The sequence below is a fragment of the Protomyctophum parallelum genome (assembly GCF_964188405.1).
Source record: "Protomyctophum parallelum genome assembly, chromosome: 7".
Lineage (NCBI taxonomy): Eukaryota > Metazoa > Chordata > Actinopteri > Myctophiformes > Myctophidae > Protomyctophum > Protomyctophum parallelum.
In genome coordinates this window covers 3,777,134-3,800,788 of record NC_139705.1, presented here as the reverse complement: position 1 = coordinate 3,800,788, position 23,655 = coordinate 3,777,134, and the positions used below count along the sequence as shown (strand labels likewise).

The 23,655-nt window shown below is 47.6% G+C and overlaps 1 protein-coding gene across 1 annotated transcript in view; it reads right to left on the bottom strand.

Moving 5' to 3' along the window:
• The window catches only part of LOC310861386 (tensin-2-like), a 104,272-nt gene that overhangs the window by 4,620 nt on the left and 75,997 nt on the right, over positions 1-23,655 (bottom strand). Inside the window, exons 10-21 of the mRNA XM_083768806.1 lie at positions 22,467-22,532; positions 21,530-21,646; positions 17,887-19,839; positions 17,401-17,566; positions 14,418-15,748; positions 13,041-13,172; positions 8,890-8,985; positions 7,705-7,782; positions 6,984-7,061; positions 3,775-3,943; positions 2,089-2,157; positions 1,323-1,352 (exon numbers count right to left, since the gene is read on the bottom strand). Coding sequence (XP_083624932.1) covers positions 1,323-1,352; positions 2,089-2,157; positions 3,775-3,943; positions 6,984-7,061; positions 7,705-7,782; positions 8,890-8,985; positions 13,041-13,172; positions 14,418-15,748; positions 17,401-17,566; positions 17,887-19,839; positions 21,530-21,646; positions 22,467-22,532 — 4,285 coding nt within the window. The remainder of the gene's footprint in view (positions 1-1,322; positions 1,353-2,088; positions 2,158-3,774; positions 3,944-6,983; positions 7,062-7,704; positions 7,783-8,889; positions 8,986-13,040; positions 13,173-14,417; positions 15,749-17,400; positions 17,567-17,886; positions 19,840-21,529; positions 21,647-22,466; positions 22,533-23,655) is intronic.

Genomic DNA, 23,655 nt, shown 5'->3' with positions numbered 1-23,655 from the left:
CAAAACAGGTTCCCGTTCAGAATGGGTTAAAGGGACTGAACAAGCTGGGGTACATAAATAGACAAAGACTAACTAGACACAGGTGAACTCAATATACAATCAAACACGGGATAGGCTAACAGGACAAAGAGGACACACAGGTGTAAACACTTAACACGTCACAAGGTAGGTGAGACAAGGTAGGGAACAGCAACTAGGCAGACGGGAAACACTAGGGACCATACTACAAAATAAGATACACAAAACCAACCGGGTAACAGAAAACCAAACAGAACAAGACATGGCAAAATACTGAACATAAAACAACCACATAACCATAAAGGTCAAAGCCACATAATATTAGTCCAGTGGTTTGGACCTAAGTCAATGCTCAAATACACAGGCAGAGGAGCGAGGCGTGACACATACAGTAGAAGACAGAGGTGAAGGAAAATAAATGTGCCAGGAGAGAATTCATTGAAATGGACCAGAACCGAACCATGGGCGATTTCTTTAGGTGGGGAAATTACACAATTACTCAATTAAACTCGTCGCTGTTCAGCAAAACCATAACTGTTAGTTAGTGTATAGGAATTATAGAAATATGACGTTGAGGAGATTAGTACAGTCACAAGCATTTCTACAGCAATATGATGCCGTGCACAGGCCGTGATTGTAATTTCACAAGCTGAAACATTGTCAAACTGATTTGCTGTTCAATTTGAGAAACCAGATCAAACCAGTAATACTGAATTTGACCACTTGGGGTCACACTGTCCTTCTAAAGTTTAGCATCAAAATAATATAGCATCGCCATAGATTGTTTTCTTCTTTTTTTTTAGAGTTATAGTGAACCCCTATCTGAGTTTTATGGAAGGAGATGGAGCCCCGATGTAATATTATCCATCATATGGCATAATATTAGTCCATCATATGGCAATGGAAGACATTCAATATGAGATTGATTCAGTAAATGTGACGCAGAGTCTCTTAGGCACAGCTAGGTGGCTATTTCTAACTCGCCATCATGATAATGATATTTAAGCTGTACTGTACGGAATGGACCAGGCAAAACGGAAATCGACCCAAAATCTACTTGTGAATATTTGATATGAATATTTTTCACAATCTTTGGCACAGGACACAAGTATAAATCAGGCTTAACTTGCTCACGCACGCACGCACACACGCACGCACGCACACACACACACACACACACACACACACACACACACACACACACACACACACACACACACACACACACACACACACACACACACACACACACACACACACACACACACACACACACACACACACACACACACACACACACTTACTTTACAGTGGTACTGCCTGAGTTAGTCCACCTAAGGTGACGAGAGAGAGAGAGAGAGAGAGAGAAAGAGCAGACTCAGACAGACAGACAGCCATGACTGCCAGACAAGCTTACTGTACATACAGTACAGCTGGAGCCGCAGCCACAGACAACATGCCCGCTCTCCTGAATAAACATAGTCTGCGCACACACACACACACACACACACACACACACACACACACACACACACACACACACACACACAGACACACTCACGAAACAAGCCAACACAAAAAGCACAGACACAGATCCATGCGACGGCTCACAGCAAATGAATGAATGAATGAATGAATGAATGAATGCATGAATGAATTAATGCATGAATTAATGAATGCATGAATGAATTAATGAATGAATGCGTTAATGCATGAATGAATGAATGAATTAATTAATGAATGAATGAATGAATGAATGCATGAATGAATGCATGAATGAATGCATGAATGAATGCATGAATGAATGCATGAAATAATGAATGAATGAATGAATGAATGAATGCATGCATGAATGAATGAATGAATGAATGAATGAATGCATGAACGCATGAATGAATGCATGAATGAATGAATGAATGAACGAACGAACGAATGGTTGTGGTCGATGTCGCTAACTGCGCGATTTCTGTTAGTCACGGCATAGCATACTACGGGTTCCTGCTAACAGAACTACATGTGAATGTGCGTCAGAGAGTTTGACCTCCCCTCCCCCTCTCCGCGGTTGCCCACCTCCTGTCTTTGGGGTCAATGCTGCTGAAGGTCACACTGTTGACCGGATAGTGTCTCCTGAAGAAGACCCTGCGGAGACAGAAAGACAACACCAGGGGTAGGTACCCTCACAAAAACATGCAGTAATCCTGGTCTCTAATCTGCCTCCCCCTGGCCAGCCGGGACGCCTGATGGAGGGGAAAGGAACTGGTTGGAATAACGTGTTCCTTCCACGCGCTATACGTCCAACCAGGGAAACCCCCCCCCCCTGTCAGGTGTAAAGGAGCAACTTGGACACTCAGGCATGAAGGAAGCATGAGTTCAAGTCCGTTGCTCTCCCTAGGTTGGCGGAGGGTGTGTAGAGCCCAGGATCACATCACAGGGTGATTGACACAGGGGTGAAAAATGGGTTACAAAATCGTGGGACAAAAAATATAAAAATCAGGCTATTTCAGCGATCGGCAAAGAGATTTGGATTAGAAGGGAAATAGGAGTATATAGAACCCTGGGGGACCCCATGGTCAAATGACATTACATACAGACAGAGTATATACCGGTACTTAAGTAAAAACATTTCATATTTTGTGTTGGAGCTTCAAGCCTCGGCGCTCTGAGTTGGAACCAGTGTTGTTTTTGGCAGCAAAATTCTATTTTAGTCTTAGTCATAGTCTTTGGACTGAAACTTCATTTAGTTTTTGTCATGTTTTAGTCACCTGGAATGTCTCAGTGTTAGTCTAGTTTTAGTCTAGTTTTAGTCTAGTATTTTCAGCATGCAACCAAAGTGTAAAATTACTTATACTGGATCTCTTGTCCACTAGTCCCTTCCTAACATTTTTGTCTAGTTTTTATTTGCCGACGAAATTGTCAGTATATTTAGTCTTAGTTTTAGTCATCGTAGCTTAATTTTAATTTAGTTTCCATTCGTTTTTTGTCAGTGAAAAAAGGTAGTCGACGAACATTTTCCGTCTTAGTTTTAGTCGACGAGAACAACACTGGTTGGAACTAATATTCCTGTGACCTTTAGAGCAGTAGCATCGGGGTCCGGTGACACCCAGGGGTCCTTGAGGGGGTTCCAGGGGGTCGCCATAGGAACTAAATGGACCCTTACTGGTCTGTAACTCATTATACAAGTTCTCTCAGAGTTACGGGAGGATCTGTGTCATTAATGCATGCCAAACGGGGGGGGGGGGGGGTGCTTGAAATTAAAGTTTGAGAACCACTGCTTTTTTTTTTGTTGGTTTAGACTAGTCATTGGTTAGACCAGTCATTAGTCCTATACAACTACAACCTATCTCAAACCCTCACCCTAAACCTAACCTCCCAACGGGGGCAGCACACCTAAACCTTAACCTTAACCCATGTCTAACCAATGACTATAGTCTAAACTAAGTATGCACCCCCATGTAAGAAGTAAATCAGCCTATCAAGTTGTTAATTTCCTTAACCCATTCTGAACGGGCACCCATTTTAGTGTTGGCATCATGTCGTGCTTTAGCTATTGAAAAATAGCAGATCTACAAGCTCATATCGCGCCACCGAGTGGCGCGATACGAGCTTGTAGGTCTGCTATTTTTGAAAAATCGAAGAACGACTGACATAGAAACATAGCTTTTTCAGAAAACTGTCATTTTCAAACAGACAGGTCAGAATGGGTTTAAATCAACATGAAGATGTTTGCCCACGTGGCCTCAGAGTGGATGTTCTTACCTGCGCTGGCTGTCGGTCAGTGTGATGCCCTGGCACGTGACCTTGAACTGGACCACGGTAGCAGCGGGACGCGGGATCCGTCCCAAGGTAGCGTCCGTTGCCTTGGCGATGGCCTGGGGGCCGGTCAGAGACTCGGTCTCCACTGAGTTCAGGTAGAGGACATTACAGGCTAAAAGGGAGAAAGACCGACAGCCCAAATCAGATGATAATAGCCTGGCCCAGCCAGCGTGCTTTCTGGTAGTTTGCGCTGGATATTGGTTCATCTGAGCCCCCCCTCCGGCCCTCCCCTCCCCGGTAGAAAACAGCTGAGAAAACTGACGTCAAGGCCTGGGGTCGTGGCTCAGCGGTCCAGGCACCTCGGCTGGTATTAATCCAGTCTGGCAGTGTGCCCGCGGGTTCGACTCCCGATCCCCACGGCCTTTACTGCATGTCTTCCCCCCCACCCCATCTCTCTCCCCATTTCCTGTCAGCCTACTGTCTGTCCCTCCATAAAAAATATAAAATAAAAGGCGAAAGCCACAAAAAGAACATTAAAAAGAAAACTGACGTCACCATATTTCGAGCAACGCCCCTCTGCACTGTAGTTCACTCCCACTCCTAGACCAGGAAATATGTCTCCTTCCCCCAGGCTTTCATTTTTTTGAGCCGAATGCAAACGGAAATAAAAGCCTGGGAAACCGAGGCTAAATCAGATGATTTTGCAAGTGTACAGATGCAGCAATCGTACGAGTCCTGACCTTTGTGTGTCTGCCTCACCGCAAGACCAACTGGTTGGTTCAAATGTTTCGTTACAATACACTCATTTCATTTTGTCGTGCAATATTCAAGGAGAAGGCATTGTTCTGCTATAGAGCGTCGCAGTCCCGCCCCCTTTCATGACGACGCCAGGGCCCAGGAAAGGATTCCCAATGCATTTTTCCCCCATAGACATTTCAAAAAGTATTTATTTAAAGACGGTTACGCCGCGCGGACAAAGCCGAGTCGAGTCGTGACAACTCATGACAACAAACGCAATATTTTGGACCAAACAAATAATTACAAAGAAGAAAAACAACCAAAAAAAGTGTTGTAACCTGCCGTTTTTATTCTTCTTTCTAATTATTTGTCCGGCCCCCCAAAAAACTGTGTTTGTTCTCATGAGTTGTCACGACTTGAGTTGGCTTTGTCCCGCGGCATAAACGTCTTTAAATAAATACTTTTTGAAATGTCTATGAACTAAGATGAGAGAACATATTACTCCAGTTTTGGCATCACTGCACTGGCTTCCGGTTGTTTTTGTCTCCACCAGGCCGAAGGCCCCTAGGCCTTCGGCCTCCCCCTAGGGAGAGTATGTTTTGCACTCCGTCCGTCCGTCCGTCCGTCCGTCCGTCCGTCCGTGTGTCCGTGTGTCCGTGTGTGTGTGTGTGTCCGTCCGTCCGTGTGTCCGTGAGCAGCTAATCTCGGCCACCGTTAACCCGGTCGATGCCAAATTTTGCACACACACTCCCTGGATGCCAACGATGAACCTCTGCCCCAAACTTTCCAGAACGGCCTGTTATAGCGCCACCAAGAGGCCGCTTTGTGCAAAACAAGTTTTTGCACAGTACACCTACAGATTTTGTCCAAACATCAAGCAAATTCGTACACAGTCTCTCTAGAGCCATTCAACGAAACCGGTCTTTCAGATTTCCAGAACGGCCTGTTATAGCGCCACCAGGAGGCCGCTTTGTGCAAAACAAGTTTTTGCACAGTACACCTACAGATTTTGTCCAAACATCACGCAAATTGGTACACAGTCTCTCTAGAGCCATTCAACGAAACCAGTCTTTCAGATTTCCAGAACGGCCTGTTATAGCGCCACCAGGAGGCCGCTTTGTGCAAAACAAGTTTTTGCACAGTACACCTACAGATTCTGTCCAAACATCACGCAAATTGGTACACAGTCTCTCTAGAGCCATTCAACGAAACCAGTCTTTCAGATTTCCAGAACGGCCTGTTATAGCGCCACCAGGAGGCCGCTTTGTGCAAAACAAGTTTTTGCACAGTACACCTACAGATTTTGTCCAAACATCACGCAAATTGGTACACAGTCTCTCTAGAGCCATTCAACGAAACCGGTCTTTCAGATTTCCAGAACGGCCTGTTATAGCGCCACCAGGAGGCCGCTTTGTGCAAAACAAGTTTTTGCACAGTACACCTACAGATTTTGTCCAAACATCACGCAAATTGGTACACAGTCTCTCTAGAGCCATTCAACGAAACCGGTCTTTCAGATTTCTCAGACTCCATCCTGATTGGTTAAGATTGGCTTCCAAAGTTCACAGGAGTGCTCAGTTTCAAACAAAATGCTGCAAATCATGAACACATCGCGTGATTTCCGTGAAATTGTGCACCCACATTCCCACTAGGCAGATGACGAAATGCCACATGAACAATTTCAACTCAGCCTCAAGGTGGCGCTATAACTGGCCAAAAAGTGTTTTACCTCTAACTGCACGGATCTGTGGATAACTTTGTATGCCAACTCCCTAGAGGCCAAGGAAAAACCTTTGCATGGAATTCTTCACATCTGCTCATCCTGGTGGAGACCTGTGCCCAGTAGGGCACTTTTTCTAGTTAGGATTGATTTTAAAATTATTTTACTTGTGTATAAAGCTCTCAATGGTCTCGCAACTTCCTACCTACATGACTGCCTGCCTAAATATGTCCCAAACCGCCCCCTAAGGTCTTCCACTGCTGGCCTGCTAGCTTTGCCTAAAAAAAATCGCAACAAAGAAATACGGGGAAGCAGCTTTTTGCTTCTACGGGCCGACGGCATGGAACAAACTCCCTCTGTACCTTCGACAGGCAGCCTCTGTAGACATTTTTAAAGCACACCTCAAGACCCACTTCTACAACATTGCTTTTAATTGATCTTTTATTTTTTTTGTTATTCATGTCCTCACTGTATTGCATTACTGCTTGTTTTTTAATGTCGTTGCCTTGCTTTTTTCTTTCCCCCCCCCCCCCCCCATTGCTCTGTAAAGCACTTTGAGCTGCATTTCATGTCATGAAAGGTGCTATACAAATAAAGTTTTATTATTTATTATTATTATTATGAGGAAAATGAACGGAGAATCATTTCCTGGGCCCTGGTATAGGGGGGGCGGGACGGCGACGCTCTCCATCGTAATGCACGACAGACGCTGGATAAAGAGAAGAGATGTGGTCAAAGAGAGCAGAGAACTCACCCGCTCCTTGTTTCAGCAAGTCCGCCGCTGTGCTCATGTTGCTGGACGTCTGAGCGTCCTGCCCCTCCCCCATCAGGTCTGCATAGGTACGGGAAAAATACTGAAATGCGTCGACCGTATACGATAGAAAACCACGTGCTTTCCTGTGGTTTAAAACCCATTTTGACCTGAGATCAGATTCTAAAAATGACTGTTTGAAAATGACAGTTTTCTGAAAAAGCTATATGTTTCTGTCAGTCGCTCTTCGATTTTTGAGTGGTGCAACCACTCCTACATCCAGCATGCAATGTCCGTGTACCTGTGTGTGTGTGTACCTGTATGTATAAGTGAGCACGAGTATGTTACTTATTTATACCAGTAGGGGGCACCAGAGTACAGAGAGGAAATTGGAACGATACAGAAGAAATTGGAACGATACAGAGAAGAAATTGGACGATACAAATTGGAACGATACAGAGAACCAATAGACGGGAGTTGCACCACTCGGTTCACACTGGTGTGATTTTTTCAAAAATAGCAGACCTACAAGCTCGTAGCGCGCCACTCGGTGGCGCGCTATGAGCTTGTAGATCTGCTATTTTCCAATAGCTAAAGCATAACATAATGCTCACACCAAAAGGGGTTCCCGTCCCCAAAATGGGTTATAAAGTTGGTTAAAGCTTTTCCTTGATTCCGTGAGAATAGTTTCGAATCAAAATGACGTTTGTGTGCCAATACGGACCTTTCTCGGGTATTCTCAGAGTGCAGGGCAGAGAGATGGGCGTGATGGAGTGCTGGCAGACGAGGGCAGACAGACTCCCTGTGGATGACAGAAAAGCGTCGAGGTCAGTGGTGAAACTATAGCCTGGAACTCACCTGTGCTTTCTCTATGGCATAGGCAGCTCCCGGCAGAAACTGTGCGCAGCTGCTGGACATGAGACTAATTAATTAGAGCGACAGAGAGAGAGAGGAGTGTGTTTGTGTGTACGGGTGTGCGTCAATTTAACAAAGGTGCAGACGATCAGAAATCAGCAGAGAGTGATCGACGTTTGTGCCGAATTGAAGTGGACTCGGTCCCAGACTTTCTTTTCCTCCCTGGAAATAAAAACGCCTGGGTTTCCGAGGCTACTGGTGAACAGCTACCGTACTTGCGTACAGTACAGTTCTGTTTGCATCTGCACTTAACTTTTCTTTAGTATTCATTGTTGTTTTTTTTATTTTTTATATATACTTTTACTATAGTACCTATATTGTACCTGTATTGAGTCCACTACATTTCTAGGAAGGGAAAAAGTACATGTGCATTAATCATAGTCCCCATTTCAAATATAGTGGAAATAACAGATGCTATTTTCACTATATGTTAAGCTATTTTTGTTGCGATGTGATGTGTTTTTTTTTATGTCCTTTTTTTTAAAAGGTCTAAATTTTATTATAGCAATGCATTGATAATATTAAAAAAGAAAATATCCAACATCCAAAAATGAAATGAAAATATATAAAAAATAAAATATACTACTAATTTGTACTACTTTATACTTTAAAGCATGTGCTGTTCAATACTTAAGTCATTTAAGAAGCAAGTATACTCCAGTACAAATTTCACTTGTAGTTGAGTAATTGAGTCACCGGGGCGGTGACCACCAGTATCTATACTTTGACTCAAGTACGGGGGCCGATTACTTGTTGTTCCCAACTGGTCTAGATGTAGTCAATAGCTATAAATGTATTACCGCCGTAATTCAATCATTTGTTTGACAAAGGTAGTTGGTTAAGGAAAATCCAACCAACGGACTCATAAGCCACTTATCCACAGAAGAAGTGGTGTTTCTCAAAACGTCTTCTTTTTTTCAAGGACACCATATTACTCGGAGAGTATACAAACGGTACACAGTGCACAAACTCCCACATCCTATAGCAGAATTACCAAAGTAGGGTTCGTTCTGACATCCTTTGATCTTGACCCCGCGAGGACCCGTCTCTATGAGGAAGTGTCTGACCAGCTGCTCCAGAGGGTCAATCACTGAGGAGAGAAAACAATGACACAACCAATGACAAAAAGACAAAATGAGAACAGGTGTAACAATGGACCGGGTGGTGGTTCTCAAAATAATAATAATAATAATCAGGCCGGGAGGCCCTTAACCCATTTTGGGGCGGGAACCCCTTTTTGGTGTTTTAAACTAAATGTTAGCTATTGAAAAATAGCAGATCTACAAGCTCATAGCGCGCCACTCGGTGGCGCGCTATGAGCTTGTAGATCTGCTATTTTTTTTTTATCTTTAAAATGTGGCGCAAATCATTGAATATATATTTCAGAGCAAACATTTTTAACTAAAATATTTGCTTCTGGGGGGTCCCTGGAACTACATATTTTGAGTTGGGGGTCCGTGGCCCAATAGAGATCATTCTGGGGGTCCTTGACATTGAAAAAAGGTTGAGCACCGCTGACATAGAAACATGGGTTTTTCAGAAAGAAATTAGGATTTAGAAGCCTTTTTTTTTAATCGAACTCAGTCCAAAATGGGTTAACTCTGAGAGTGCACAGATAGAATCAAATGGATGAAGTTTTTACACTCTCAGTCTCAGACCCCTACAGTATACAAGTATACATGCTACCATTCATGACCAAACTTTGTTCTTATGCGTTGGTAACTACAAAATGATGTCAATGTGCCTGGGCAGGTCTCATAACATTCACTATTAGTTGCGAACGCAGTGATTGCGAACGCAATGAGCACTAACTATGAGACCCTGCAGATCATGTCTGTGTGTCTGTCTGTGTGTCTGTCCCGCTGTGACACCACCCGCCTGCCACCAGAGGGCGCAGCTGTATCACACAAAACACACACACGCACGCACTCACACACAACTTAACTTTAAAAAAAACTCAACTTAAAATGAAAAGCTTAAGTTTAAAAAAAAAACTTTAAAAACACTTAACTTCAAAAAACTTAACTTAAAAATAAAATCTTAAAAAAACACAAAAAAACTTAACTTAAAAAAACCTTTAAAAACACTTAACTTAAAAAAACGTAACTTAAAAATAAAAACTTAAAAAAACACAAAAAAACATAACTTAAAAAAAAACTTTAAAAACACTTAACTTCAAAAAACTTAACTTCAAAATAAAATCTTAAAAAAAAACACAAAAAAGAGAACTTTAAAAAGAAAACCTTAAAAAAGTATTCTTTCTAATTTCTATTCTATATAAAATTATATAGAAAATATAAATATATTTATTCTAATTGTTGTTATTGCCATTTACGAGCTGCGTTCGCTTCCCGCGTTTTGCGCGTCTTACTTGTCACACTGGTCAGTACACCTAGATGTCTTTACTCGCCAACGTTTGTTTGGCGGCTAAAGACAGTGTGATGCATTCCTTCTTTAAATGTTTTTTTGTGGCTGTCGCCTTTATTTTATATATATATATATATATTTTTTTTTTATGGAGGGACAGACAGTAGGCTGACAGGAAATGGGGGAGAGAGATGGGGGGGGGGGAGACATGCAGTAAAGGCCGTCGGGATCGGGAGTCGAACCCGCAGCCACACTGCCAGACCGGATTACCAGCCAAGGTGCCTGGTAGCCTGGGTAAACCCACTCCCCCTGCTGGACAACATTTCATTCTGCCAGGAGGGGTGAGTCTGGCATAATCGCCTGTGTGGCTGTTTAGCCGTGGGGCGGGAGAGTAGCGTTGACGGACAACCCCTTCAGCCAATCAGCGTATATCAAAACAAGAGGCGTCATCTAAACGCGTTCCGTTCCTACTTCCTCATTCCCATGTTTGTTGTTGTGAATGAGTCGAGGAGTTCACACGTCATCAACTGCTCAAATCGTTCCTGATTGGCCAACGTGCGCTGTCAATCACAGAGCCCTGAGCTCGGTCGCGGATTGGCTCGTACCAAAGCTGATACAATCTTAAGGACTTTGTATTACCATTTAGCCAGACTCACCCCTCCTGGCAGAATGAAATGTTGTCCAGCAGGGGGAGTGGGTTTACCCAGGCTAGGTGCCTGGACCGCTGAGCCAACATGGCCCAAGCTGTGATGCATTCATTCTAATTAGGCTCTAGTTCTTCAAAGCAGTGGTCGTGGATAGGGTTGGGATTCGTTAGGATTTTAACGGTTCCGGATCCTTCCCGGATCCCTCTTAACGGTTCCGGTTCCTAACGGTTCCCTTAACGGATCCTAATATAATTTTTTCCCCTTTTCTTCTGACATAAATGATGCTTATATTATAACTAACCTAACCAAGTACATAATAAAAACAAATGAATTAATTAAATTATTGAAAATGCACTTTACAAGTATGAGGTGGCACTATTATTTAAACTTCACCACCACCAGCACCAGCTAGCCACCACAACAATATCATTTTTACTCTATATTGCAATTTGCTGTATATTAAATACAGTACACATTGCAATAATGATATTGTTGTGGTGACAAATGTTGTCTTTAATGTTCAGATTAATTTAATATGAAGGACCCCTTACCCTAATGGAAACAAATAGTGCTTTCTTGGAATAAAGAAATCCTTTTAGCAGACCTTGTATTGAACTGTAGGCTACGTTCCTGTGCTTTTTTCTGCAAACTGTTTATAAAGTAGGCTAATCAATCTATGGAGGTATATGCACCTAAACGCTGGGCTCTCAACAGTCACGCGATTAATTTAGAGCCAAATCAAAAGCAGTTGAGTTGCTTATAAGTTGTAAAAAATAAGTGCAGAAATTTGATTTGGCATGATTCATAAAATATCAGACAGAAAGACGTCGAGACATTGGCGTTCTAAATTAACACCATTAACAACAGTTGTACAATACACCTAATGAAAAGCTCTGTAGACATTAGTAGTTTTTATTTTCTATTACGTTACTAGCCTGGGGAAAGTGAACCAGCCTTGCATCATCCTCATCCCCCGCCGGCTGTGGTGGAGCTGCGGGGAGTGTGAGCTTTCCACATGGCTCTCAAACGCGATTTGCCTAGATTATTCTCGTGAGTTGTGGACTCGTGTAGGCGTATTGATTTTGAGTTGTTTCATCAATGTGGACGTGCAACTGGTACAAGTTGCAACAACCTTTGCAGGGAACTATAGCATAACATTTATTCCACTTTGCGTGCTCAGCCTCAGAGTCATTTCCCTCTCTGTTAACCACACTTTGGAGATCTCTTCGACATCACTCGCTCCGTGGCGGTGAGCGGTCGCTGAATGCACAGAACAGTGGGCGTATCCTCCCCGACCCCACACACTCCTTTAGGTGGGGTGACGTCACCTCAGGCTCTGCTTGCATGCATGCACATTGCACAGACACAGCGGAGCTAAATGACGACTGATGAGAACCGTTTGGGGAACCGTTAATAAAAAAACGATGGAACCGGCTCCGGATCCGCAATGTCGGAACCGGGTCTGAAATGGACCCGGTTCCGAATCCCAACCCTAGTCGTGGACACTGCAGGCTTAGGGGTTTACAAACGTCCTCTGTCCCCCTCTAGTGATTGAACACAAACGCAAAGATAAACACATGTGACAGATGTTTGATACGGTATTAAACTACGCTATATGTACACAACATCGCACAGATAACTGAATGGGGAAGGGGAATTTGTCTTAAATCAAAAATATGTTTTCTTATCAGGATGGACTATGTTGTAGCTTGTAGCCCCCTTACCCCATTTAGGCTTGACGTCGAAATTAAAACAAATGTCTTCTAAATGATGACAGTTTTCTGAGAAACCTCGTGTTTCTATATCAGTGGTGCTCAATATTTCATGTCAAGGACCCCCCAAAAAGTATATGTAATAGGCCACCGACCCACATCTCAAAATATGTTGTTCCAGGAACCCCTCAGAAGCAAAGATTTGAGTTAAAAACGTTCACTCTGAAAGAATATACCTTCAAAGTTTAGATTTTTCCAAAAGTAGCTAAAGTGTAACATAATGCTTAAAACACCAAAAGGGGTTCCCGCCCAGTATGGGTTAAGGGCCCTTTTTTTTTTCTTTTTTTTTAACTTTAGACCCCACTTTGAGAACCACTACAATGGTCCTATAGAAAATGCTATACGGTTGACCGTCTTACCCTTGCTGCTGTGGTTGTTGATGTTAACAGGAGGTATGGCCACCTTGAGGGCCAGGCCATAGGCCCCCTGGAAGGAGTTACTGTCGCGGATCAGGAAGGACCCTGGCTCCCTCTCCTTCAGCGCTGCTATAGCTACAGTCAAACAAGAGCAATGGTGAGAAGACAAGACTGCTTCATGGTATACACACACTATAAGCCCACGTTGCCAGACCTCCATGACGACACAGGCCGCCGCCACATCAGTGTTTGTTCCCGTCGACTAAAACCATGACAAGAAAGGTTCGTCGACTACATTTTTCTACTGAGGAAAACTGAATGGAAACTACATGAGAACTAAGCTATGATGACTAAAACCGAGATTAAATGTACTGACAATTTTGTCAACAAATACAAACTAGACTAAAATGTTAGGAGGGGACTAGTGGACAAGAGATCCAGTATAAGTCATGTTACACTTGGTTGTATGCTGAAAATAGCCGATCTACAAGCTCACAACGCGTCGCTTGCTGCGACGCGTTGTGAACTTGTGAGCTTGTAGATCGGCTATTTTCAGCCAGTGTAAAATCAGTCATTATGACGGCATCAAGGCCCGCCACAATAGATTTTAGTCGACTAAATCAACTGTAGATTTAGTCAACTAAAATCTTATGACATTAAGTCGACTAAAACTAGACTAAACCCTAAAACAGGTGACTAAAATGTGACTAAAACTAAATGAAATCTATTCAAGAGACTATATGACTAAAACTAAAATCAAAATGTGCTGCCTAAAACAACACATTGCGCCACATGGGATTAGGTTGGGCTCTACTGCTGCTACATGTTTGATATTAGGATATTTGACATTATATCCTTGTTATATCCTTCTTTCTCTATTCTTTACACTCTTTCTGCATAATGTACAAACAATAATTCCATACACTTTTTTGACACCTGTAACACAGGTGTAACACATGTGACAATAAAGTATTCTGAATCTGAATAAAAAGCTCAGTTATCATCAGTGCCAGATTTGTGATGCTAGGGTCTCTTAAATGGTAAATGGTGCATTTATATAGCGCCTTTATCCAAGGCGCTTTACAGAGATTGTGCATTACATTCACCCATTCACACACACATTCATACACCGATGGCAGCGGAAACCATGCAAGGCACCGACCAGCACATCAGGGGTTCAGTGTCTTGCTCAAGGACACTTCGACACTAACTCTGGGGGAGCCCACAGGGTTCGAGCTGGCAACCTTTCCGGTTGCCATCCGGCTGTTACCATCCAGCCACTCCACCGCCGAGATAAATTGACACTGAGCATTTTTTTACTCTGTATAACTTAGAAAGTCAGAAGGCAACTCTTTGACTCATCTCAGACCTTTTTTTTACCTTGTTCTCTGGAGATGCTCGGCTTGTACCAGAACCGAGAGCTGTCCTGCACGAACTTCACGCTGACCCTGCTGCCGGCACTCTCCGTGTCCGCCACTGGCCCCTCACCGTGGCCAGCAGGGGCCGCTATTTCCCCCACCGTGGGAGAAAAGGTGACGTGGTGGTGCTGTTGCTGGCCGCCGTTGGCCGCGGACGACGACGAAGAAGAAGGGGTGGCGGCCGCTCTCGGGGCGCCCTGCGGCCCGCCGTCGGTGGTGGGTGACCCCGGCTGGGAAGGATGGCGCCGTTTCTCCGGGAGGAGAGGAGGCTGGTGGTGGTGGGGGGGGACGATGGACACCGTGGAGTAGCCGGAGTAGGAGGAGGAGGAGGGATGGTGGAGATGGGCGGCGGTGTTGTTGTTGCTGTTAGGGGTGCAGAAGCCGCCTGCCGTCGAATGCCTGTCGGTGGCCTCCAGAGGAGCAGGGGACGACGGGGAGGAGGAGGAGGAGGGCTTTTCTCCGTGGTGATGCCCCATCATGGCGGTGGGCTGCAGCCCGGGGTAGTGGTGGTGCGGCGGGCCGTGGTGGTGGGGGGGGGGGGCGGGGTCAGGCCCGCTCAGCATCAGCCTCCGACCGAGGGTGGCGAAGCCGGGGACGGCGGGCTCCGAGACGGGGGAGCCTTCCATGGACGGGGGGGGGGGCTGCTGCTGCTGCTGCGGGGGGCTCAGCGTGGTGGTGGTGGGCTTCGTGGCCTCCAGGGTGGGCTCCCCCCCCCTGGGTGAAGAAGAGCGTCCGTTGGCTTGAAGGAGGAGGACGACGGGAGGTTCTTCCGGGGCCGAAGCCTGGGCCTCCTCTTGGGTTCTTGGGCTCTGGGGCGTCGTCTGGGCCGGGAGGAGGGGACCTGGCTGGGGGGCGGCGGCGGGCGGCGAGGAGGAGGAGGTGCGAGTGGGGGAGGAGGGGGGCGGGTCGACAGGCCGGTCGACGACGGAGGCGGGAGAAGGAGGGGCAGAGTTTTGACGATCCCGCCGCGGGGACGGCGCCGGACTGCGGTGGCTCCGCGGAGGCGACGAGGCGAGCGGCGCGGGGCTCGTGGTGCGGCGGTCCCTGGGTTCCGTGGCGTTGGCGTTGGCGGCGGCGGCGTGTGCAGGGGAGCGTGTGTCTTTGGCGGGTGGCGGGGCCGAGGGTCCTGCCGCGTGCGTTTGGCTCAGCTGCAGAGGCTCCTCCTCCTCCTCCTCCTGGCTGATGTCGGTGCTGCCCCGGCACGGCCTGGTGTCCTGCGATTGGACCGTGTCGTAGTCGCTGTTGATGATGTCCGTGGTTCGGATCTCACACTCCCCGAGCCCTAGACCAGGACTGGAGAGAATAAAGACTAAAGACCAGGACTGAAGACTAAAGACCAGGACTAAAGACTAAAGACCAGGACTGAAGACTAAAGACCAGGACTAAAGAGAAGAAAGACTAAAGACCAGGACTAAAGACTAAAGACCAGGACTAAAGACTAAAGACCAGGACTGAAGACTAAAGACCAGGACTGAAGAGAAGAAAGACTAAAGACCAGGACTAAAGACTAAAGACCAGGACTGAAGACTAAAGACCAGGACTGAAGACTAAAGACCAGGACTAAAGACTAAAGACCAGGACTAAAGACTAAAGACCAGGACTGAAGACTAAAGACCAGGACTGAAGACTAAAGACCAGGACTGAAGAGAAGAAAGACTAAAGACCAGGACTAAAGACTAAAGACCAGGACTGAAGACTAAAGACCAGGACTAAAGACTAAAGACCAGGACTAAAGACTAAAGACCAGGACTAAAGACTAAAGACCAGGACTGAAGACTAAAGACCAGGACTAAAGACTAAAGACCAGGACTGAAGCAAAACACGGTTGATCAGTAAAGTCATTCAGAGCAGTGGTTCCCAAACTCCTTCAGGTCAAGGACCCCCCAAATTGACACTAATTTGCCCCGCGGACCCCCCCCCCCCCATTTGAAAAAGACATGACAGGGACCCCCATCATATAAAGAGAAGATTTGTACGGCTCTAGCAGTGATTCTCAACACGTTTAATTTCAAGGGCCCCCCATTTTGACATGCGTTAGTCTATACGGACCCCCCATTTAATGGCATTTCTATCTCTGAGACACCAATTTTATATTGTACATTCTACAACAGGTCGTTTCGAGGAAGCAATCTGATTGGTTGAAACGGCCTTCTAGCCGTGGCTCAAACCAGCACCGTTCACCACCTAATCAAGACAAAAGAATTCAGCTGCTCTGTTCTCCCAGAGCGCTGTAGCAAACCCGGTGGCTATAGGCTATAGCTAGTTTCTTGGGACATTTGTGGTCGTAGTGACTACAGTTAAAAATATATTTTCTTTCTTAGTTTTAAGGGTAACTGTTCACTTCATTGATGCTTTGCGGAACTCGACTTCGTCTCGTTCCTGACCGCATCACTGTCGTGGCAACAATCACGTTAAACCACACCCTCTCGTGTAATATTGCTTAAATCAATGTTATTTTAACTCTGAGAGTGTACAAATGGACCCGTTAAAATAGCATCTGAGTTACAGACCCATAAGGGTCCATTTGGTTCCAAACTATCATTTAGCTGGGCCCCCCCCCCCCCCCCTGGAACTCCCTCAGGTACCCTTAGGGGGGTCCCCGCCGGACCCCACTTTGGGAACCACTGATTCAGAGTATACAAATATACATATAATTATGTTTAACCCATTCTGACCAGGCATCCATTTTGGTGTCGGCATCATGTCACGCTTTAGCTATTTAAAAACAGCAGATCTACAAGCTCATATCGCGCCACCGAGTGGCGCGATTCGAGCTTGTAGGTCTGCTATTTTTGAAAAAAATCGAAGAGCGACTGACATTTTTTTTAATCTGATCTCAGGTCAGAATGGGTTCATCAGACCAGTGTGGTGTCCGGCGGAAACCTCGTATGAATCTGATCTCAGGTCAGAATGGGTCAAATTGGACTGAATGAGAGCGCGAATACCTTTCCTGCGTCCGCATGGGGCTGCTGGCGTGGACGGGCGTGGGCGGGCCAGACGTCTCCGAGGAGGTGGAGCACGCACCGTGAGCGTCTCTGTGGGTCCTCTTGAAGGAACCCTGGGTAATGTGGTCCCTCCAGCCGACGCTCTCGCCAGAACTACGGAGGCCATCTGAAGAGCGATGGAAGGATAGAACCCTTTTACACGACGTCTATACCTAATGCGAATTCATGCACGTTGATATCGCGGGAACCCCTTTTTGGTGTTAGCATTATGTCATGCTTTAGCTATTGACAAATAGCAGATCTACAAGCTCATAGCGCGCCACCGAGTGGCGCGCTACGAGCTTGTAGGTCTGCTATTTTTGAAAAACCGAAGAACGACTGACACAGAAACATGTCTTTTTCAGAAAACTGTCATTTTCAAACGGACATTTCTTTAGAATCTGATCTCAAGTCAAAAAGGGTTAATTAACCCTCAACTCAACTCACCAGTGTGTGTGTCAGGGCCATACGAGTGCTGAGAATCCCCGTGGTGGTGGTGGTGGTGGTGATTGTGCTCAGCTGGTCCGCCGCCGTTGTTGTTGTTGTTGCCGCCGTGGCCACAGGACCCCTGCAGCATGGAGGAGGAGGAGGAGGCGGGGGGCGGCAGAGGGGACGTGGACTCCGACTGGTACCCCGAGGCGTAGCCCCTGCTCTCGGAGGGCGAGGGCTGCAGGTACGGCGAGGAGGAGGAGCACGGGCAGGCCTGGTGGTGGTGGTGGTGGTGGTGCTGCCCGCCGCCGGCGGCGGTGGCGGCGGCGGCGGCGGCGGGGGTCTGGTACCCGCTGCTGCCGCTGCTGTTGTACTTCAGGTCCAGGTGGGAGGAGTGGGAGTGGGAGTGGGCCAGGTGGGACAGGCGCGACGCCTCCGGGTAGGCGGCGTGGCCCGAGGGCAGCGGGTCGAAGGTGAACGCCGCGGCGGGGAGGAGGAGGTCGTGGTGACCTCCGCCTCCGCCGCCGCCGTACGCCCTCCTGTGCCAGTAGTCCTCCCTCTCCCTCTCCCACTGCAGCTCCTGCTCTCTCTCCCAGTGGAGGGACACCGTCTCTCGGCCTCCTCCTCCTCCTCCTCCTCCTCCTCCTCCTCCTCCTCGCCTCAGCCCCATGGTGTCCCTCTGCTGCTGCTGGAGGAGGAGGAGCTGCTGCTGCTGTTGCTCCGCCTCCCTGTCCCAGTGGAAGCTGTCGCCGCGGTCCGGCCTCAAGCCGCCGCCGCCGCCGCCGTGGATGTAGGCGTCCTCCCTCCGGACGCCGCAGTCCCTGCAGGGGCAGAGGCCGTCCAGCATCATGACGTCGTGGTGGTAGGCGGTGGCGGGGCCGGGCTGCTTGGGGTGGAGGAGGTGGTGGCTGGGGTGGTGGTGGAGGAGGTGGTGGTGGCTGGGGTGGTGGTGGTTGTGTTGGTGGTAGGGGGCGTAGTCGTCGTCCCGGCAGAGCAGCCGCCCGGGCGCGGACAGCGGGGGGTGGGGGGAGAGGTCCGGGGGCGGATAGGGGTAGAGGTGGCGGGAGGAGGCGGATAGGGGCGGCGCCAACGCCGACGGCGACGACTCGGAGCAGGGCCGGTGGTGGTGGTGGTGCAGGTAGTGCGACGGCGGCGGAGGTGCGCCCTGCTGGCGGTCCCATGAGACCAGGTCGGGCGGCGGGAGCGCCTGGTGGGAGTGGGGGCTGTAGTGCTGAGTGCAGAGGTCCATGTGGGACGAGGGGGGCGGCGGGGGGGCGGCCGCCGCCGCGGGGCTGGGGCTGGGGCTGCAGGCCGAGGAGGAGGAGGAGGGCGGCGCCCCGTTGTGGTGGTGGTGGCCGTTGGTCCCCGGCGCCCGGTCCAGGCAGTAGCCGTTGGGCATGAGGAGGGTGCGGTCGCAGCCCGGCTGGGCGCAGCGCTGGGAGCGGTAGCCGGCGCGGCAGGAGCAGGAGCGGCCGAGCCGCAGCAGCGTCAGCGTCCCCGCGCCGCGATCCGAGGGCAAGAAGGAGGAGGAGTCCCCGTCGTCCAGGATGGCCGTCTCGCGCTCCTCCCCGCCGCCGCCGTCCCCCTCGATGCCCCCCAGGAGGCGCTCCAGCTCCTCCCGCTCCTGCCGGGTGGGCGGAGGAGGGGGGCGGAGGGAGGAGGAGGAGGGGGGCTCGTCGAGCGCCGGATGACGACGCTGCTGCTGCTGCTGCTGCTGCTGCTCCGGATGATGATGGACCACGTACGATTGGCCGGAGTGGCCGGAGTGGGCCGACGGCGACGAGCCGGAGCAAGGAGACATGGAGAGGTGGTGACTGGTGGGTCTGTTGTTGTCCTCGCCGGTCATGCCCTCCCCCCCGCCGCCGCTGCCGTTGGTGGAGGAGGAGAGGGAGGCGGAGCCCGGACCGCCGCCGCGTTTCTTTACCTGGGCGTAGAGGCTGCCGTCCACGGGGCCTCTGGTGTGGGCGATGTCTGAGGGCAAAGAGGGGACAGCGTCAAGAGGCAAATTAGTTCAGGGAAGCTGGATTAAGTACCCTCACTGAAGACGCTCGACACAACGCTCCACACGTCCCCAAACTCTTCTCCCTTCTGGCTCCGAAACTGTGGAATGCACTTCCCGTTGCAGTCAGAACTGCAGCATCACTGCCCAATCTTCCGCCGTAGTCTGAAAACCCACCTTTTCAGACTCCATCATGGCCCATAGCACTTACCCTACACCCCCTTAGATAGCATTTCTGTAGACTTAGATAGCACTTGATACAGACTTATAGCATGTTATGTAGACAGCACTATAATTGCATTCTATGTAGTCATAGCACGTCATAGTACATTATGTACATATAGCATAGTATAGTATAGTTTATATGTATAGTTTCATTAGATTTCCCACTGTTACGTTCTTAGCTTACGCATGTTTCATGATAAATGCTTTTATGTGATGTATTCCCATGCTTTTTTGTTCTTGCTTAATGTAAATCGCTCTGGATTAAGAGCGTCTGCTAAATGCCTAAATTGTTTGTTTGTTTGCTGTAGGGAATTATGCATAACCTTCCACACTCACTCGCTACCGTGTAATAGATTTGGAGACTATTATGGGCTCAATTTCCGTCACCGCTAAACCCCTTATCCCTAAACTTCTTTGCCTTTTTTTTTTTTTTTTTTTCTTTAATATTTTGCAAAACATTTTTGAATAGTTAAAATGCCCAGTCTACAACCTCACAACGGGTCAATGTAGATTGGCTAGTTGAACTATTCAAAAATGTTTTTCAATGTTTTTTCTGTGTGGAGTTTGCATGTTCTCCCCCTGTCCCCTATAGGGTAGGTACCCTCACAAAAACATGCAGTAATCCTGGTCTCTAAAACTACCTCCCCCTGGCCAGCCGGGGCGCCTGATGGAGGGGAAAGGAACTGGTTGGAATAACGTGTTCCTTCCACGCGCTATACGTCCAACCAGGGAAACTCCCCCCTGTCAGGTGGAAAGGAGCAACTTGGACACTCAAGCATGAAGGAAGCATGAGTTCAAGTCCGTTGCTCTCCCCAGGTTGGCGGAGGGTGTGTAGAGCCCAGGATCACATTAGATGATTGACACAGGGGTGAAAAATGGGTTACAAAATCGTGGGATAAAAAATATTAAAAAAAAAGAAATGTTTGTCAAAATAGTAAAAAAAAAGGCAAAGAAGTTTAGGGATAAGGGGTTTAGCGGTGACGAGAATGGAGCCCTATGTGTGTACCCCTTGCCCAACCCATTTTGTGCGGGAACCCCTTTTGGTGTTAGCATCATTTTATGCTTTAGCTATTGAAAAATAGCAGATCTACAAGCTCATAGAGTGGCGCGCTACGAGCTTGTGTAGGTCTGCTATTTTTGAAGAATCGTGAAAAGTGACATGAATGTGTTTGAGAACGACTGACATAGAAAAACTGCTTTTTTTCAAAGAAAACAGTCAGGATTTAGAAAGACATTTGCAGAATCGTTCCCAGGGCAAAATGGGTTAACTTCTGCTGTGCCCGCGTTAGTAATGTAATTTGAACGTCAACAAAATCAGCAAAGTTGTTTTCTTTAAAATCAGACCAGTGTGTGTCCAGTGGAAACCTCGTATGAGTCTGATCTCAGGTCAGAAATGGGTTGAGTGTTTCATGTGATTGATGTGCCAACGTTATATACCTTCCAGGCTATCCTGATACCGCTGGTTGAAGTTCTCATACGAGTCCCAGCGCACCACGGGGTCGGCCGTGTTATAGTCCACGGTGACGGCCGGGTCGTTCTTCTGGTACTCGCGGCCTTATGGGAGAGAACGATGCAGAGAGAGAGAGTTTTACTACTTTGTTTAGCTTAAATATCCATTACTGGTTATAGACTATAGTTATACGTCATGGGGGAAAAGTCATGTGGAATGGACCTCTTCCTTTGCTCAGCCGCTGAGTCTGAAAGCTTGTCAACATCGCCCTGTTAGTGGTCAGCTTTAATGTTTTGTTTTTGCTTCCTCTCATGAGGGGAGAGGAGGAGAGGATAGTCCCCCTCTCCTCTCCTCTCCTCTCCTCTCCTCTCCTCTCCTCTCCTCTCCTCTCCTCTCCTCTCCTCTCCTCTCCTCTCCTCTCCTCTCCTCTCCTCTCCTCTCCCCTCCCTCCTCTCCCCTCCCTCCCCTCCCCTCCCCTCCCCTCCCCTCCTCCCTCCCCTCCCCTCCCCTCCCCTCCCCTCTCCCCTCCCCTCCCCTCCCCTCCCCTCCCCCTATTGTCCACTATAGTCGCTTCCTAATATTTTAGTCTATAGTTTTTATCGGTTGACGAAATTGTCAATACATTTTAGTCATAGTTTTAGTCGTAACAGCTCAGTCTTCATTTAGTCTCCATTTCGTTTCGTCGGTGAAAAAAAGGCAGCCGACGGACATTTCTCGCCTTAGTTTTTAGTCGACGAAAACAACACTGATGTGGTCCATTTAGTAAATAGCAGACCTACAAGCTCGTAGCGCGCCACTCGGTGGCGCGCTACGAGCTTGTAGATCTGCTATTTACATCATGTGCAGAGAGAGAGAGAGATGAGCCGACGTCTTTGAGCGGAACATAAAATGGTGAGAAGGACGTATATAATAATAATAACCAACCTTTGATCTTCTCGGGTCCGGAGGAGAAGACAAACTCCACCGTGGCGTCGGAGGGGAAACGCTCATCTGAGGAGGGGGAATTATAAGAGGGACAATAATTTGAAGGTTTTTGAGGAAAAAAATGGCACATGGTGTTCTAAATGTGTTCGAACTTAACAGGTTTAAACAGAAATGTGATCTATCAAACATTTGTAAAAAGAAAAAAAAAAAAAAAAAGACATCTGTATACTAAGGGGAAACCCAGCCTTCAAAGAAAACACACACACGCGCACACATGCACACGCACACACACACGCACACGCACGCGCACACACGCACGCACACACACAATACATCATAGTATATTACAGCAGAGATTTTCCCAGAGGTGCGATGAACAATTTCAACATGCAGCTGCTTATATTTCTAATCACACAGTCACGTGATTTCCACACATACAGCACTCCCCCTGTGCATTAAGAGAGTCACCGACTTTTCAGCTGGAAGCAATCTGGACTTCTCACAGAGAGCGAAAACCAAGGAGGAAATGGGGTAATGAGCTCGTTCATTACAGAATTAAGCAACAGGCCCGGTGCTCACCGAGCCCCCACTTTAACCCCTCTTGACCTGATTCTATACAAACGTCTTCTAAATCCTGACAGTTTACCCGAAAAACCCCATGTTTCTATGTCAGTGGTTCTCAAACACTTTCACGTCAAGGACGCCCACAAATATATACAGTAATTGGCCGCCGACCCCCATCTGAAAATATGTTGTTCCAGGGACCCCCCCCAGAAGCAAAGATTTGAGCTAAAAACGTTTGAAACGTCTGAAAGAATATATATTCAAAGATTTGTGCCACATTTTCACGATTTTTCAAAAACAGCAGACCTACTAAGCTCGTAGCGCGCCACTCGGTGGCGCGCTACGAGCTTAGTAGGTCTGCTGTTTTTCAATAGCTAAAGTATAACGTAATGTTTAAAACACCAAAATGGGTTAACCCCTCTCAGAGGGATCGCTCAGGACACGAATGCTCACATGTGTGTGTACAGTAGCCTACAGAATATTCCCGTTCCCACGCTAATCTACAAAAAGCTTTGCCATTACGTCAGTTTGACCCCAACTGGAGGAAGACTAAGTGACGGGCTGTTCAATTATTTAATCTTCAACCGCTGCGTGGGACTATTATTTAGGGGAGTAATATACAAAC